The following is a 15952-nucleotide window of genomic DNA, read 5'->3' as shown; positions in this document are numbered from 1 at the left end:
GGCCTGAATTCATACCTGGCCAGGGAGCTGACCCACATGGTGCAGCAGACCTCTGCTGTCTTGCCATCTTCTCTCAGCAGTGTACTTCAGTCATTCTTCCTGTTCTGCTCCCCACTCTGTCTCTAGTGAATCCTTTCACCCCCCACCAAAGTCTGGCCTGCACCCCAGATCTTCTACTGTAAATCTTTTTTTTTTTAAAGTGGTCTAGTAACACTCATGCATCAATTAGGAAGCTGAGGAGGTTCATACCTAACCCAACTTGTATACCTCTGTATTTGTGCACTTGACGGCTTTGAAATCTTCCAAACCAGACTTATTTCTTTAGCATTATACTGAAACAGAAATGTGGTACGTTAATCACAAAACACCTACAGTAGATTGTGGACAGCTTTACAGCACTGAGCTCAACCCGTTGCGCCACCGGGGAGGCTACACCTACAGTAGATTGTGAGGAAGTGTGGCTGGTTAACATTTTTTCTCTGCCACTCCTCTCCCCTCCCCCCAACCTTCACCATAAATGTAGTCCCGGAGGAATAACTGCTTGCAAAATTTATTTGTATTTAAATTCAAAGCCAACGGGCCTCCCTGGTGGCGCAAGGAGTTAAGGATTAGCACTATGAAGCTATCTGCGATTACTGCAACATAACATTACATTGAATTTGGTCTACAGCCAAGGAGGTGACCCACATGGCACAGCAGACCTCTCCTGTCTCCCCCACTGCTCCCCTCAGCAGTGTTTCAGTCAATCCGCCTGTTCTTCTCCCCATTCTGTCTCTGGTGAATCCTCTCACACACCCTCTCCCTTCTAGTCTGTACTCCAGTTCTTGTATGCATAAATAAATCTTTTTTAAAAAAATTCAAAGCCAAGGTGAGTTTGCATGTGAATTACAATATTTGTATTAGACATAAATGTAAACAAGGGCAAAGGTTGGAAGGAATAAAAACCCTGACAGCTGTTATCAGCTCAGTTTAGAGGGATTTTGTACCAGCTTCTCCACCCCAGAGCATTTGGAGTGGCAGCGTCATTCAAATGGGTATTTGAAATCGATTGCAAGTATCTTTTGTGTATAAACATTCTTCTTTGATATAATTATATGATGAATTATGCCTCCTATACCACTTGAGGAAAAATGTTAACTAGGAATCCTTGTGCACATAGGTCAATGCTCCTTTAATCAGAAGTTAGCCAATACAGTGCCTCTGAAGAAAGTATGAACTACGTTTGACTTGTGAGATAACATGCTTTTGCTCCCAACAGCAGTGGTGATCACTGTTAGTTTCTAGAGCATTCAGTTGGGAAGCAGATTCTTCCTCCAAGTCAGGCTGGGTGAGGAGCTAACAAGCCAAGGTGATCAGCGTATAGGAAGTCAGGGTATTTGCTTAAGAGTGTTACAAGAAGTACACAGAGCACACATCTGGGTTATAAAAGCCCTTTTATAAAGCCATTTTTAAACAAAACAAAAAAAAGTTTACAAAAGAAAAAAGATACAGAAAAAGAATAACTTGCTTCATATGTCCCAAAAAGAGAAAAAAATAAAAGGGACGATGCCAACATGCTCAACGATAAAGGGTTCTTTTTCTTATTTTTTAATACAAAATACAAGCAAAGGATACACATACTTAAAACAGAGCTCAGGAGCAGACACGCAGTCCTGGAAACCCTTCAATAAAAGAAAGCAGGAATTTGTTTTGTCTTTGTTTATGCAGATAACACACAGAGACTGGGATATGTAAAAATTAAGTATCACAAAAGACCATCGCACAAGCCTACCAATGCATGTTGCATTTATATTCACAAACATGGTCAACAAAATCATGTTCACTTCCACCCCATTTTATTTAAATTAAAAAAAAAACCCTTTTAAATAAAGTGGTTACATTCAAACTTGAACCTCCTCAAGTACCATGCTGCAGGTGTCAGCACTGTGAAGGTACTGCAAGAACGCCCAACCCTCTAGAGTCTGATCGCACACTCAGCAACACCAGAGCCCTGGTCGAGTCCCACGGGCTGATTAAACACATGTAAGCAGGTTCCTCTCTTTTACCCTTCCTGCTCAGAACTCAAAAGATTAAGGACTAAAATCAAGGGAGACCGGGAGTTTTACAGCTGGCAAAATGAAGTCTTAAAGATGCATCAAGGCAAACAGTTACTGAGAACTTGGCTGCTGCTTAACCTGGCAAGTCTTAAAGTCTCTCCTTAAATCTTACAGGAACTAAGTGTATAAGATTTGCTGCAACATGTTCATGGTAAACAAACTAAGTAGAGCTCTTATTTACAAATCTTGTAACAAATACTTCTGGAGAAAAAAAAAGAAAAGAATCCACTAATTTCCAGAAGACAAAGGTTTAATTGCCAGACATTATACAAACACACACTCACACACACGTCCACACAATACTTCAGGGTTCTGTTTTTTTTTTTTTTTTTTTATACATGTTATTTAGGGCATAAGCTGCTTACTATACCCCTACATCCCATTGAAAAAAGAACAAAAAAAAAAAATCCCAATTTTACCCTCCTTCCCACCCCCCAAAATCTAGAAAACCCTCCCTTCACCCCGATGTACAAAGTGTATGCACATTGGTGGCATCCACCAGCCACACGAAGCATGCTCAGACAGATGTCACAGGTCAGTCCTTCCACTGGCATGGCAACAGGCAGGTTTATAGGACTTCTCGCGATAGTGGTTAATACACAGTCAGCACCACTGTGAATTTTGTGAATTAGGCTTTGAAAAATAAGTGTTACTTGGGATATGGATTCAAAAAGAATCATCCTGTATCAAGTCTATCCCAAGACAGAGGGAAAATGGGTTGGACTGAAGCTTGCTAATAGACAGCTTGATGTCCCAATACTCAAACCATAACCAACTCCCTTCTCACGCAGAGAAAAGGACAATTTTCTAACCTCAAGAGCAACCAACTTATTTTTCCCCCTATCCCTTGCAGGAAACACCCACTACTTGTTCTGTCCAACTACCTAAATCTAAATCTAAGACCAGACTCAGGTGTCTTCCTTTCCAAACTCCCAAGGTGAGTTTCTATTTAGTAAAGCTACCGGTGGTACAGGCACAGAAAGAGCTACTCAGACTCCCATTCCTTACAACAGCCACAAGATCTTCTAGAAAGCTTTGCCCATTGCTCCTGGAAGGAAATTCTGCTTTTGAACACTCTCAAAGCATGTCTCAAACTGGTTTGTTTAAATAAAAGCACTACTTCCTTCCCAACCAGAACCCTAACATCCACTTGTTACTTGAATGTACGAGGGCAAAAAAAAAAAAAAAAAAAAAAAAAAAGAAAAAGCATCAAGTTGGGTTTGGCTGACCACATCCACAAATGCCACAACTTTATTACATTATAGCCTCCAAGTTAACCTATAAGGACATTCTATTTAAACCAGTACCAAGAGTAAGTGTTGAACTGAGGTTTGAACCTGGAGCAAACCAGTTATTGTGAAAAAAAAAACAAAAAACAAAAAACAAAAACCAGTATCAAAACTCCTTCATAGGAATTCCACTACTATTCTTACAGATTACAAGATTTCCACTCACCACTTCCCTAAAGGAGGATGCACCCATTAATATTCTTTCATGGACTCAATAGGAAGTGGAGATATGAAAGGGAGATATTTTAGAAAAAAGGGTAAGTCTATCACTTACCAAAATTAAAATGTCTCCATAGAGTCCAATCTAAGGTGAGGAGGACCAAAAGCAGCAGTTAGATTTAATAAAACGTAAGAGACCCTTTTCTAGATGTATGTTTGTGGCGGGGGGCAGGGTCTAGGGAAAGAAAGTCTTAAGAACTACAATGTAGTGTCAGTCAGCATAGCTGCCGAAATTCATGTTCCAGAGGTAAACCTAACAGCTAAGGCAGAGAATCCAGGTAACACAAACGAGCACCTTCAGGGTTAACGTCCTACTTCCTGAGCTGCAAAGCAAGACAGTGAAGCCATCGCCAAGAGGCCACGAGGCCATGGTCACACCAGAGGAAGAGGGCATTCAGTCAGGGTTGGTGCCTAAGGCCGGGGCCTATCAGCTTAGAGCTCCTCACCTGTCCCGACCTCACGGCCCGGCCTGACACTGAGCACCTGTTTCCAGTTGAGACACCGCTGCTGTCCTCTCCTCGCGTGCATGATTTGAAGGGAAGACTAGAGTGTTTTAAATCATCAATAAAAAGTGGAGAAAACAAAGTTCATTCAGAGCCTGTCTCACTTGGGGACACAGATCCTTTTGTCCAGTCTATTAGAAATATATAATACATCTTCAATCTCAAGAATCAGTTTTTTAAAAAGCAATCCCAAGCAACCCAACCCAATGCACACTAGAAGACATGGTTACCTCTAAAGTATGGGTGTAGATCACAGAGATGTTAGTGCAGATTATAATAAAAAGACTGTTACATAAAATATCAAGGCTCAATTTTTAACCCCCCCACCCAACTTCATGAATCAAAATCTAAGAAAAGTCCAAATGTTACTAGGAATGTAAGACTTAAAGTTATAAACCCCTAAAAATAGAAGTGCATGGTGGAAACACTGATAAGGTGTTTTACTTGAACACAAACTTTCTTGTTAAAATTAGATACCTGAACAAACCTACTAATGCAAGTAGAATAATCTTTAACACCCTCATTTCAAAGTTCACAACAAAGTTACCATCATGAAAGATAATAATCCAATTGCTGCTAATGCTCAAGTTCTGCACTTTTTGGCCAAGTATTAAAATCTCCAAATTCATTCTTTAACACACAGTTCAACAGTGGCGTGACTGTCACTGGGTGCTGTTTTTTTAAATCACAGAATAAGGATATTCCTTAAAGTGTCTTAAGAATCAGAGTAAAAACATTTCTTAAATAACCCTTTGACTTAGAATCCTCTGAAAGCAAGCCATGCTGAGGGAAAAATACGTTATGACTTAAGATAGAAAGGAAATTACCCATGTAAGGTATTAGGAAACAAATGTAGATATAAAGGCTAAATTTCAGTAACACCCTAAACCTTGCTCCTAGTGGTGGAGAATCGAGCCTACAGCTGTCTCCTGACTGCTTGTAAGGCATGGAAAAGCTGTTACCAAACCACACACAGGCCTCCAAAGACATGGTTTCTGAACTCCTGATTTAAGCAACAAGAACAGTAAACAGGAGCACCACCAAATAAAGTCGAAAGCAAACTGAAGATTGTGGGAGCAGCACTTAACATACTCCCATCCAAGACAGGATATGAAGGAACTGAAGAGAGCCAGGAGAAATCACATGGGAGGGCGGAGCTGCTAGGCATGGGGGGCTGTGTGTGAGGTGTCCTATGTAGCAGCAGGAAGCTGAGAAATGCATTTTGTATCATGTTTTTACAAAGAAATGGGAAGCTAGGTGGATGAAGAGGAAAATGTTCTATCCCCAAATAAAAAGAGAGCATGGTTCATGGGATCTGAACGTCCATCTACAGCTTAGGAGAATCTCAATTCTCTGTTTTCATAAAGGAAAAATCTCAAGTCTTTGTGATTGAGTTTCACATTAACTGGTACTTTATTTGCTTAAAACCTAAACATTATCAGTTTGAGAAGAACTCCACTGTCATGTATATATCTCACCATTGAATTTCTAGGGTTTTTTTGTTTTGTTTAGATCCTTGGTAAAATTTTATCCAAGAAACAGAATGATACAATACATATATATTTTAAAACATGAACCATCAGAGAATGAAATAAGAAACGAGAGTGATGTCCTGGTGGTCCTTGCTTTTTTAAAAAGTTCCTTAGCAGGATAAAAGGATCACTGGCTCTGAGTCTCTTTGAGATTAATAAGTGATGAAATAAAAACAAACTCACATCCTAAAGTAAGGCCAGGAAGGTCCACCCCCACCTACCCTGCCTCCCAGTAAAAAACATGAATACTTTTAGCAACAATTCAGAATTCATCTTGATCTCCTACTTGCCCCATCAGTGGAAGATTAAAGTCATGATTATTTTTAGATATCTATACCTGTATATATAGATAAATTGTATTAGGTGACAATCAATTTTTTCAAAGTCCAGGTAGAGAATGAAAGAAGCATCTTTTAACTAAAACTTTTTACATATTTTGATTACTGTTCAACTTGCTACGGTTTAGCAAAAAGCAAAATTTTCATAGTGTTCACCTCAAATCTTATTGCTTTACAATTGTGGTATACCTTCCATTAAAAACAAAAAGATGAAGCAATCAATCCAGTGATTATTTGACAAGGCTTTCATTGGGGAAGGGGGGAGGGTCGGTGGCAAAGAGAAGAGCAAGAGACAGAAAGGCAAATTAAACGTACAATGGTTTTCTTAAAAAGGAAAAAAAAAAAAAGGAGAGAAAAAGTTATTTTCAATAAAAGGAAAAAAAGCATTGAAAGCCCATGAGTCAAGCCATAGCCAAAACCATGTTCTATCTTAAGTAGGTTTTCTTTTCCCCCTTCTTTTTTCTTTTTTTTTTTTTTTTTTTAATAAAATCTCTTCCCAAATCATCATCACTTTTAATCTTCCCCAGACTGGGCTTCATCTTCAGACCCTTCATCCCCAGATTTCTCAGGTGGAGGGCTTGCAGATGTTTTCTTTTCCGGGGGGCTTTCCGGTTCCTCATCATCTTCTTTTGGAGACGGAGTCTTTTCCTTTGATGCCTTTGAAGCTGTGGGGCGACCCACTTTCCCTTTGCCTTTCACTGGACTTGGTGTCACTGAAAGAAGAAAAACACCAATTGGGGCAAGGGGCAGAAGAAAACACCTTTAATAAAAATCAGCTATAACACAAAGCAATTTGTGAGAATAAAATTTGTTTTTGACTCAACAGGCCAACTTACTAAAAACCATATACTTACTAAAGTATATGCATCCCCAGATCAACCCATCTCAATTTCTAAACTGACCATGAAAACATGCAGTACACTAAAGTGGTTTCCAATCACTTTTTTAAATTATTAATTTGGGTCCTTCACACATCTATGTAACTTTGGGGGTACACTTTCACACCTCCATTTGTGCAGGTGTGACCTTCCACCAAAGATCCTGTGCCAATGACCCATCCCCTTCCTTCCCTCCCCTGTGTCCTATCATTCCTTCTGGGAACCAGTGTATTTTCCACAGACTCTAAGAATTATTTTTGCCAGGATGTCTTCTTTGGTTATTTATATTCTGCAAATACTAAGATCATTCGGCATCTGTCTTTCACCTACTTTTATCAATGTAATGTTTGTTATGTTAGCAGTAAAGCTTCTAAGAGATGTCAGGCTGTAGAAACTGCACATCATCACAACTTTTGTGAAACTAAAAGTATTGTTTATGTTTAAAAAGTGAGTAAAAAACAATAAGGCGACAACTTGATCTGAGTAGAGACTGAAGCCATCAAAGAACTTTCGATAGTTCTATCATTCCCAACAGTCAGCACTGATTTTAGAAATAACCAGTTCTATTTGGCAGAATTTAAAAAAAAAAACAAAAAACCAAACTCAATTTTTTCATTTAATGACAAAGTAGTTGCAACGAAGAGAAAATCTGGTAGAACCCAGAAAAGCTCAAAGAATCTGTGTTGTCCAGGAAGTTTCTATTCTGCTAAGGCAGAAGGTGGTGGGGGTCAGATCACTGAGGGGTGCGCTTGCATTTTTACGCTCTCACTAGCTGTTAGGAGCAGGGATCATGGTTAATGCATTTTTCACCACTGTGCCCGACACAATCCCTCCAAATCTCGCTCACGGTGGCAGGTGAGAGCAGGGCTATTCGCTAGATTCCTGGGGCGGGGTGGAGTTGTTCTTCACAGGTTAACACTTTAAGGTGGTTTCCTGAAGAAAGGCCCCTTTTCAGAAGCCTTTTACTCTTACCAGCCCCTCATGAAGAATTTCTGTAGAAAAACAGGATTGGGTACTGAAAATTTTCAAAGCCGTAAATAATGTCAACTCAGCTCACCTGTAGCCTTTAGCCTGGGTTTGGGCATTTTCTTTTCTTTTCTCTCAGGTTTGGACTTCTTAACCATCTTTTTGTTTTTCTTTTTTGAACTGCCATAGTCACTATCATCATCATCTTCCATTAGGAAATCTTCATCGCTGCCGGAATCTTCTGAGAGGAAAGAAGAATCCAACTTAATGCCTATAGCCTTGTGAGTGAACAGAGGGACAGAGTGCTAGGAACAACTAGTGGGGGGATTTGGGAGCCAAACATTCTTGGACTCTAGTTTGCAGCTGCGCTGCCAGTGAGGCTGGTGTCATGGCTGGCCCCACCTGTAAAAAACAGGCTTATTACACGCAGCACACGGGGTGTGACTGACTTATTTGAAGAGGAGGTTGGAAAACAGTAAGAGATGAGACTTAATCTGAATAAAAACAAAAACCATCAAATAACTCTGGTAGTTCCATCACTCCCATATAATAGTGGTGCTACCAGGGAAATGAAACCTAATTGACTTGGTGTGTTTGGTCCAACTATGAATAAAAGAAACAAGAAAACATACTTATGTTTAATCTGAGTAACCTGTGAAACACCTAAATTCTGATATTAGTATTTTTAATGTTGGCGGTTCATGTGGCTAGGAACACCACCTGAGGGGGAGAGCCCATCCCTTAAAAACATTAACAATGTAAACCAATACTACCTCAGAAATATTTTTTAATGGGAGAAAGGTCTGAAACCTTCTCTACCAGGCCCAAACAGGAAATCCTAACATGAGCTCTTATTTGCTCATGCACATGGTTTCAATCTTTTTACTTTCTTTTGAAGACTGTGTTAATCGCTATACTGCCGCTACCTGTCTATTGTTCATTCAGTATTGAAATACAAACGACGGACGTCATCATTGTAAAGTCTCTGAACTGCTTAATATCTACCTTTTAAAACTGATATTAACAACCATCTCTTCTAACAGTGAGTATCTACTTTAGCGACCTGCTGCAACGGGCAACACGAAAGCGCTGAAGCAATCCCGCAGGAAGCACAGCCGCCTGGGAGCCCACCATGGCACGTACTCTCTTGGAACGGCGCCTCATCCTCCTCCTCCGGCTCCTCCTCACTGCCCACGTCTTCCAGAAGCATTTCTCTCTGTTTCGAAGCTGCCTTCGATGCCGCCTGTCGTTGCTGGCGCACATTTTTATGATCTTCCTTTTCATCTTCACTGTCCTCTACAATATCAAAGTTACGATGCAGTGACCAAAGAGTTGTAAGTGTATTTGGCAGCTGACTAGAAAAGGGACGACAGTGTCAACGTGAGGTAGAACCTGCCTCTCTCTTTCACTCAAAAAGGGTGGAATCTAACCTTAAAAATTTCCATGAGGGCTTCCCTGGTGGCACAAGGGGTTAAGATGCAACCTATGAAGCTGAAGCTATCCACAGCCACTGCAGCACAAGTTCGATTCCTGGCCAGGGAGCAACCCACATGGCACAGCAGACCTTTCCTGTTTCATCCACTGCTCACTGCAGTGTATTTCATCAACCTGCCTGTTCTGTTCCCCACTCTGCCTCTGGTGAATCCTCTCACAACCCCCGCTCCCTGCACCTCTGGCCTATACCCCAGTTCTTGTATGCATAAATAAATAAATCTTAAAAAAAAAAATTTCCATGAAAGGTGGTCAAAATGCAGACTTCCAGTTACGAAATAAGCCCTGGAGGATGTAATGTGGCTAGAGTTAATAAGAATGCCATATTAAATATTTCAAGTAGTTACAGAGTTGATCGTAAAAGCTCTCATCATAGTTTCAAAAATTCAAACTATGTATGGAAATAAATTCCCACAAAATATACAAAAGGGGGCCTCCCCGGTGGCGCAGCGGTTGAGCGCTGGGCTGCGAAGTTGCCCGCAGCCTTTGCAGCACCGGTTCAATCCCCGGCCACCGGGCGAGGGTCCCACATGGCGCGTAGACCTCTCATGCCACACCCACTGCTCCCCTCAGCAGTGTACTTCGTCAGTCTGTCTGTTCTGTTCCCAGCTCTGGCTCTGGTGAATTCTCTCACCCTCCCTCACTTCTGAGTGTACCCAGTGCTTGTATAAGTAAATAAATAAATATTAAAAAAAAAGAGAAAATCTATTAAAAAAAATATACAAAAGGACTAAACTTCAAAGAATGAACTTGAATAAGACTATGTACCCATTGTCATATATAAAATAGCTTAGGAATGTAGTTTTTTTTTTAAAGATTTATTTTTAGTTATTTTTGCATGTAAGAACTGGGATGTAGGCCAGAAGTGCAGGAAGAGGGAGAGGATTCACCAGAGACACAGTGGGGAGCAGAACAGGTAGATCTACTGAAGTCCACTGCTGAGGGGAGCAGCAGGCTGTATGTAGTTTTAAGTAGCAATAAAACTGAATTTAGACATAAATACATGTTTCCTATAACATATTTTAAACAAATAATCATTGCGTTGTCCTAAAATTTTCAACTATACTCAAAACTATGTTCACAGTTTTTAGGCACTTAAGTCAGAAATATATTTTTAAATAATAGAAGAGGGGACAAAATTACACTTACTTTAAAAATACAAAAAACGTAGACCCTAAAATAATGTCAAACTATTACCCTTTTTAATGAATGAGGTATGGCCCCTTTAATTTAGAAGGAATTAAGGGAAACTTTAAAACACACACTTAGATCAAATCAACTTCATTTATTTTTGAAATCAACTTTAATTTAAAAAAAAAATTTTTTTTAAAAATATATATCATCACACCAAATAACAACTGTTCTTTATTTATTTATTTATTTATTTATTTATTTATTTATTTATTTATTTTTGTGGGACCCTTGCCAGCGGCCAGGGAAAGAACCAGCGCTGCAGAGGCTGCCGGCAGCCTCACAGCCCAGCGCTCAACTGCTGTGCCACCAGGGGAGGCCCTAAATTAAAAAAAATTTTGACTTGCAGTTGCATTTGTGAATAAACTTGGTTCAAGGGCAGGCTGCCAGTCTACTCGTTCTAGACCAAGGTATATTTGTATAAGTCTCTGCCTATAGACCTTTTTTGGATTGTGAGGCTCCCTTGTTCTTTAAAGTGTTAGTGGTTACTCACTTGGCAACACTACTGGTCTTTTAAGTTGTGCCACAGTCAGTGTTTAAGACACAGTTTTCACTGCTAAAAATCTTATCTAGAGACAAGAGATACAGGAAAGTTGATTTTGGTAGACTTAAAACTAAACCCAGCTGGTAAGAGCTGTGCTTACCACTAGTACAAATGAATTCATATCGAAATGCTCAATACATTAGAGTTCACCAGGCAGATGAATATAAGTGTGTATTATCACAACATCACTGCACAATTTGAAAGGATAACAGAATTTCTTTCCAACTTGTGCTGTCAAACAGCCTTTAAAAGGAATGACAGCAAACAGCGCAGTGGAGTGAATTCAAAGGAACTTTGTTGACCCGCTACATATCAACTAAATAAATAGCAATCTTGTTTAAGGGAGACCCAGGAAGGCAAAAGCCAGTGAATATAGGTTAATATGGAATAAACTCTCAATTGTTAGGAGATTGAAATTTAAAAAAAAAAGGCCAACATTAAACAATCAAGGTTTAACATTTTATTTGGTCATTTTCACATTAAAATTCTGAAAAACAAAACAAAACAAAACAAAAAACCAACTTTCTCTGTGGCTTTTTCAGAAGACTACTTTCCAGCTAAAAACAGGCCTGAAACTAACCTTAGTTTGCTTTTCAACCATAGTTAATCACTCTCACTTTTCATACCTCTTTTACTTAGTATTATATACATTATCATTGTCTGTAATTTGAGATCTTATTTGTTCATGCACATGGTTTCAATCTTTTTTCTTTCTTGTTAAAACTGTATTATCCTGTATTGAAGTAGTGTTGGTTTATAACACTCTATAGGATTTAGGGGTAGAGGTTTGTTCATAGCTCTTTAGATGTACGTCACCATGATTTTCAAAATCTTGTCTATGCATGAGATCATCTGTAAACACTTAAAAAAACCAAAGCCTTAATGGAGTAAACCTCCTGGAAAAGAAATCCTGGAGTAGGACTAAGCATGAGTATGTAAAAGGTAAATAAATAAAGCATTAAAGGTGACAGTAATAGCAGTCACGAGGATTGAAAATCACTATAAATTCTTTGAAGATGAAGATATCTTCAAAGATGCATTTTCAACGTGCCTGACATTATTATGAAACTGCTTATTAAAACAGCCAACGAATAAATACATAAAAAGGAATTACACCTATTATATTAAAAACAGTTTTCTACCTGCTGAATGAGAATCATCCTTCTTGGTCTTCACATCTTTTTCTTCAGAGTCCTCACTGTAAGAGTAAAGGGGAAAAAGTAAATGCTTAAAAGCTTTAGATAAAAATTGAATATTCGGTTCCTGGTTTCTGAGGGAGAACACTGAAGAACACCTCTTTTACATATAAAATACTCCAACAGATGCTGAGGAGTGACACTGCTTCCATTATTCTTTACTTAAAGGATGTGAGTAGGCATAATTTTATCTACTTTCAGAAAACACTGCAACCAAAGACCCAAAGGAAAAAAAGAAGGGATCTATCTAAACCCAGGCTGAAAATGCCTCACTTAAGGCTGAGGACAGGTTCACAAGAACATTGAATAAGAAAAAAAAAATCCTCTGTTGTCAGAGGCACAGCACAAAATACTAAAAATAAATAATATATGAATAATAGTAAGAAGGCAAATAAATGGACAGCACCTAATACAGCTGCAAAAAAAAAAAAAAAAAAAAAAAACCCACAAAATGCAATTAGTAAAGGAAATTGGAACTCAGTTATGTATGTGGCAACAGAGCTAAAAATTTATCTAGAGCAAAATGAAAATAAGCAATTAATGATCTCCCGCTATTGTTTATTTCCATTATTTCCATATCAGAAACATCAATGCATATATAGACCTTGTGTAATGGAAACAGTGAGTGACCTCAAAGTCACTCAAAGTAAAATAAGAAGGAGTTTCAAAATTCAATGGGAAGTTTTACAAAACAATTTTTTTTAGTGACAAAGATACTCCTTTTAAATCCATACTTAGGAATCTGGGTTCTAGTGTCCCTTCTTTGTCATTAATTAATTGTATGATCTGAGGGCCTCCCTGGTGGCCTATCTCAGCACTATCACTGCCAAGGCCTGAGCTCGATCCCTGGCCAGGGAGCTAAACCACATATGGCTCAGCAGACCTCTCCTGTCTCGCCTGCTGCTCCTCTCAGCAGTGGATTTCAGTAGATCTGCCTGTTCTGCTCCCCGCTCTGTCTCTGGTGAATCCTCTCAATCCCCTGCACCTCTGGCCTACACCCCAGTTGCTCTAAAAAAAAAAAAAAAAAAAAAAAAAAAAATTAATTTCATGATCCTGGGCAAATTACTGGTACTCTTTAGCAATAAAAATGTTATGATTCCAGAAGAAATTCTGACAAATAAATAAAAGAAAAATTCATACAAGAAAATTGCCTGTACAGCTTGCCTTTCTCAATAGCAGGTCTAAATCTCCTGTGCTATATCCCATAATCCAGACCACACTCAAATGACAAACTAATGAACGGAAGATTCATAAGCAAAGAGAAAAATCAAACATATTTCTTTACTAAGCAATCTGATGTGAGACACACTATAATTCAGAAACCTGAGACTGTTCTAAATAAATGTTTTAGTATAAAGTGAGCATTTAATTCACAAGAATTCTATCATTTTTCTCTAGTTCTTTCACTATTGACTTTACAGGCTTAATCCTTGAATCCCATTACAGGAAAATCAACTAAAAGCTGAACTTTTAAGTAGAGACCAACAGAAAAATCAACAGAATACTGCCTGGAAGGAAGGATTAAAATGGGGCAGGAAGAGCACAAGGATCTATGGTGATGGTTCACTGGTGACTTGGTGGTGGGAATTTTATGGGGACTACATTGGAGAGTAGAAATCAAACACTATACAAAAATGAACAATGATATAAACCATATATACAATATATAAATATTAAAGAAAAAACTACTAATGAGAAAAAAAATAAATCAAAAATAAAACCTGTTGGTCTAACTGCTGGATAACTGTGGGTAAATCATGGAACCCCTTGAAGTTAACATTACTTACCTCAATAAAGGTTAGTGAGAATTAGATAATATAAAGCATATAATAATCATAAATGGTAGCTATCATCTTCATCATCATCAAGGAGGCCTAAAAGTCGTGCTTTATATGAGACGTGTGTATATAATGTAAGAACAATTATAGCTAAAATATCCTGGTATCATAAGCCAATTACAGCTAAAATTACAACTCAAGCTTATTTATAAAAAGTAAGGCCAGGGAAACTGCCCCATTTGATTAAATTATTTAAACTAATGAGTATTATGGGCAGTAAAACTTTGTACAGCATACAATGTAAACTTCTGTAAGCCCTAGTTATGATTTCCCAGAGATTTGTGACTGAATGGGATAGGATACTTATTCTCTGCTATCACTACAATGAAAACTGTCAATACTAACCCCAGGTAACAAATTAGATAAACAATCTCTCCGCTCATGTTCAAAGGTTTGAGGCAGCAACAAAGGCATTCTTGGAGATATCACCTTGGATTCTAGGTTGAGTCCAATAAAGCCTTGTGACCCTGAAGAAGCTAACCTCTGGACCCAGAGTGATGCCTGAGAAAATATGAATGTGCAAAACAACATCCAGTGGATAAAAAGCACTTCCCTGCCTGAATCAATGGAGACTTCACCAATTTAGAGATCAGAAACTGGGTCTCCCTGGTGGTGCAAGGAGTTAAGTCTCAGCTCTATGAAGTTATCAGCAGCAACTGCAGCATGAGTTCAATCCCCAGCCAGGGAGCTACCCATATGGCGCCCCAGACCTCTCTTGTCTCCTACTGCTCCCCTCAGCAGTGTATTTCGGTAGATCTGCCTATTCTGCTCCCCACTCTGTCTCTGGTGAATCCTCTCACCACCCCTCAATCCTCACCTCTTGCCTATACTCCAGCTTTTGTATGCATTAAAAAAAAAGAGAGAGAGAGATCAGAAACTACCCTCACCACAGAGTAGAGACTGTGACTAGGAACAGATTAATAAAGCCTCTTACCTATCTTCCTGTGAATTCTTTCCAGATCGCCTCTTATTTTTAGCTTCTCGGGGAGATGATCTAATTTTCTTAGCTGGAGGGCCAGAATCTCTTCCATAGTCTTCATCTAAAAAGAGTATTTTTCAGTCCCAATGAGCCATATTATGATTTTTACATATAGAAATTATCACGGTATTCACTAAGATAATTATCTCTCACGCCATTTCAATGTTGAGGGCACAGAATACCCCAAATAGTTTTCTTTCATTTTTTGTAACTAAATTACTTACTATTCTCTAGTCTTGGGTAAGGAAGTTAGGAAATGGGGTACAGGTGGTCACTGAGGAACAGGGTGCCCCAAGCCATTTATCAATCTGAACTTGGGGCCCTGATTCAGTCTTACCACCTTAACTCAATCATTTCCAATTTTGTCTATTACTCATGTGCCCTCATGTATATATTTTTAATACAGCCATAGCCAAATATCTCGTATCATTTTATATCTTACCCTTCTATTAGAAATCTTTGTTTTAAATCTTCATACTTATTGCTATAATAATTTTCAAATAAGGTTATATTATAAGCACTTTAGAACGCAAATTACTGCTATCAAGTAAATCACCTTTAAAGTATTAAATATAGCATGCTCTGGCAGTTAGGGAAAGTACTTTTAATTTCAAAAATCCCATAACACTAAAGAAAATCAGATTATTTCCAAAACTCTTTGCTATCTGGAAGCAATCTGTCACATTAGCAATTATTAAATGGTTGGATACATAGACCATTCCATTATGGACTATCATAAAATAGTAATGATGACATGGATTATCATGTAACCATTAGTATGAATTTTTCAAATAATTTAATAACATGACAAAGAGGTGAGGTAGGACAGAATCCAAAATTCTATAGTAAGACTTTATATATTTTTTTAAGATTGATTGATTGATTGATTTAT

At 38.5% G+C, this 15952-nt stretch overlaps 1 protein-coding gene across 1 annotated transcript in view; it reads right to left on the bottom strand.

Annotated features, from left to right (window-relative positions):
• Window positions 1-1416: 1416 nt before the first annotated feature.
• NUCKS1 (nuclear casein kinase and cyclin dependent kinase substrate 1) overlaps window positions 1417-15952 on the bottom strand; it is a 33906-nt gene continuing 19370 nt past the window's right edge. Inside the window, exons 3-7 of the mRNA XM_037497980.2 lie at window positions 15016-15121; window positions 12190-12245; window positions 8965-9117; window positions 7913-8062; window positions 1417-6690 (exon numbers count right to left, since the gene is read on the bottom strand). Of these exons, the coding sequence (XP_037353877.1) occupies window positions 6491-6690; window positions 7913-8062; window positions 8965-9117; window positions 12190-12245; window positions 15016-15121 (665 nt within the window). The 3' untranslated portion in view covers window positions 1417-6490. The remainder of the gene's footprint in view (window positions 6691-7912; window positions 8063-8964; window positions 9118-12189; window positions 12246-15015; window positions 15122-15952) is intronic.

Source organism: Talpa occidentalis, unplaced genomic scaffold (assembly GCF_014898055.3).
Source record: "Talpa occidentalis isolate TD23 unplaced genomic scaffold, MPIMG_talOcc4v2.1 talOcc4.8, whole genome shotgun sequence".
In the NCBI taxonomy this organism is placed as follows: Eukaryota; Metazoa; Chordata; class Mammalia; order Eulipotyphla; family Talpidae; genus Talpa; species Talpa occidentalis.
This window is presented reverse-complemented; position numbering and strand designations above follow the sequence as displayed.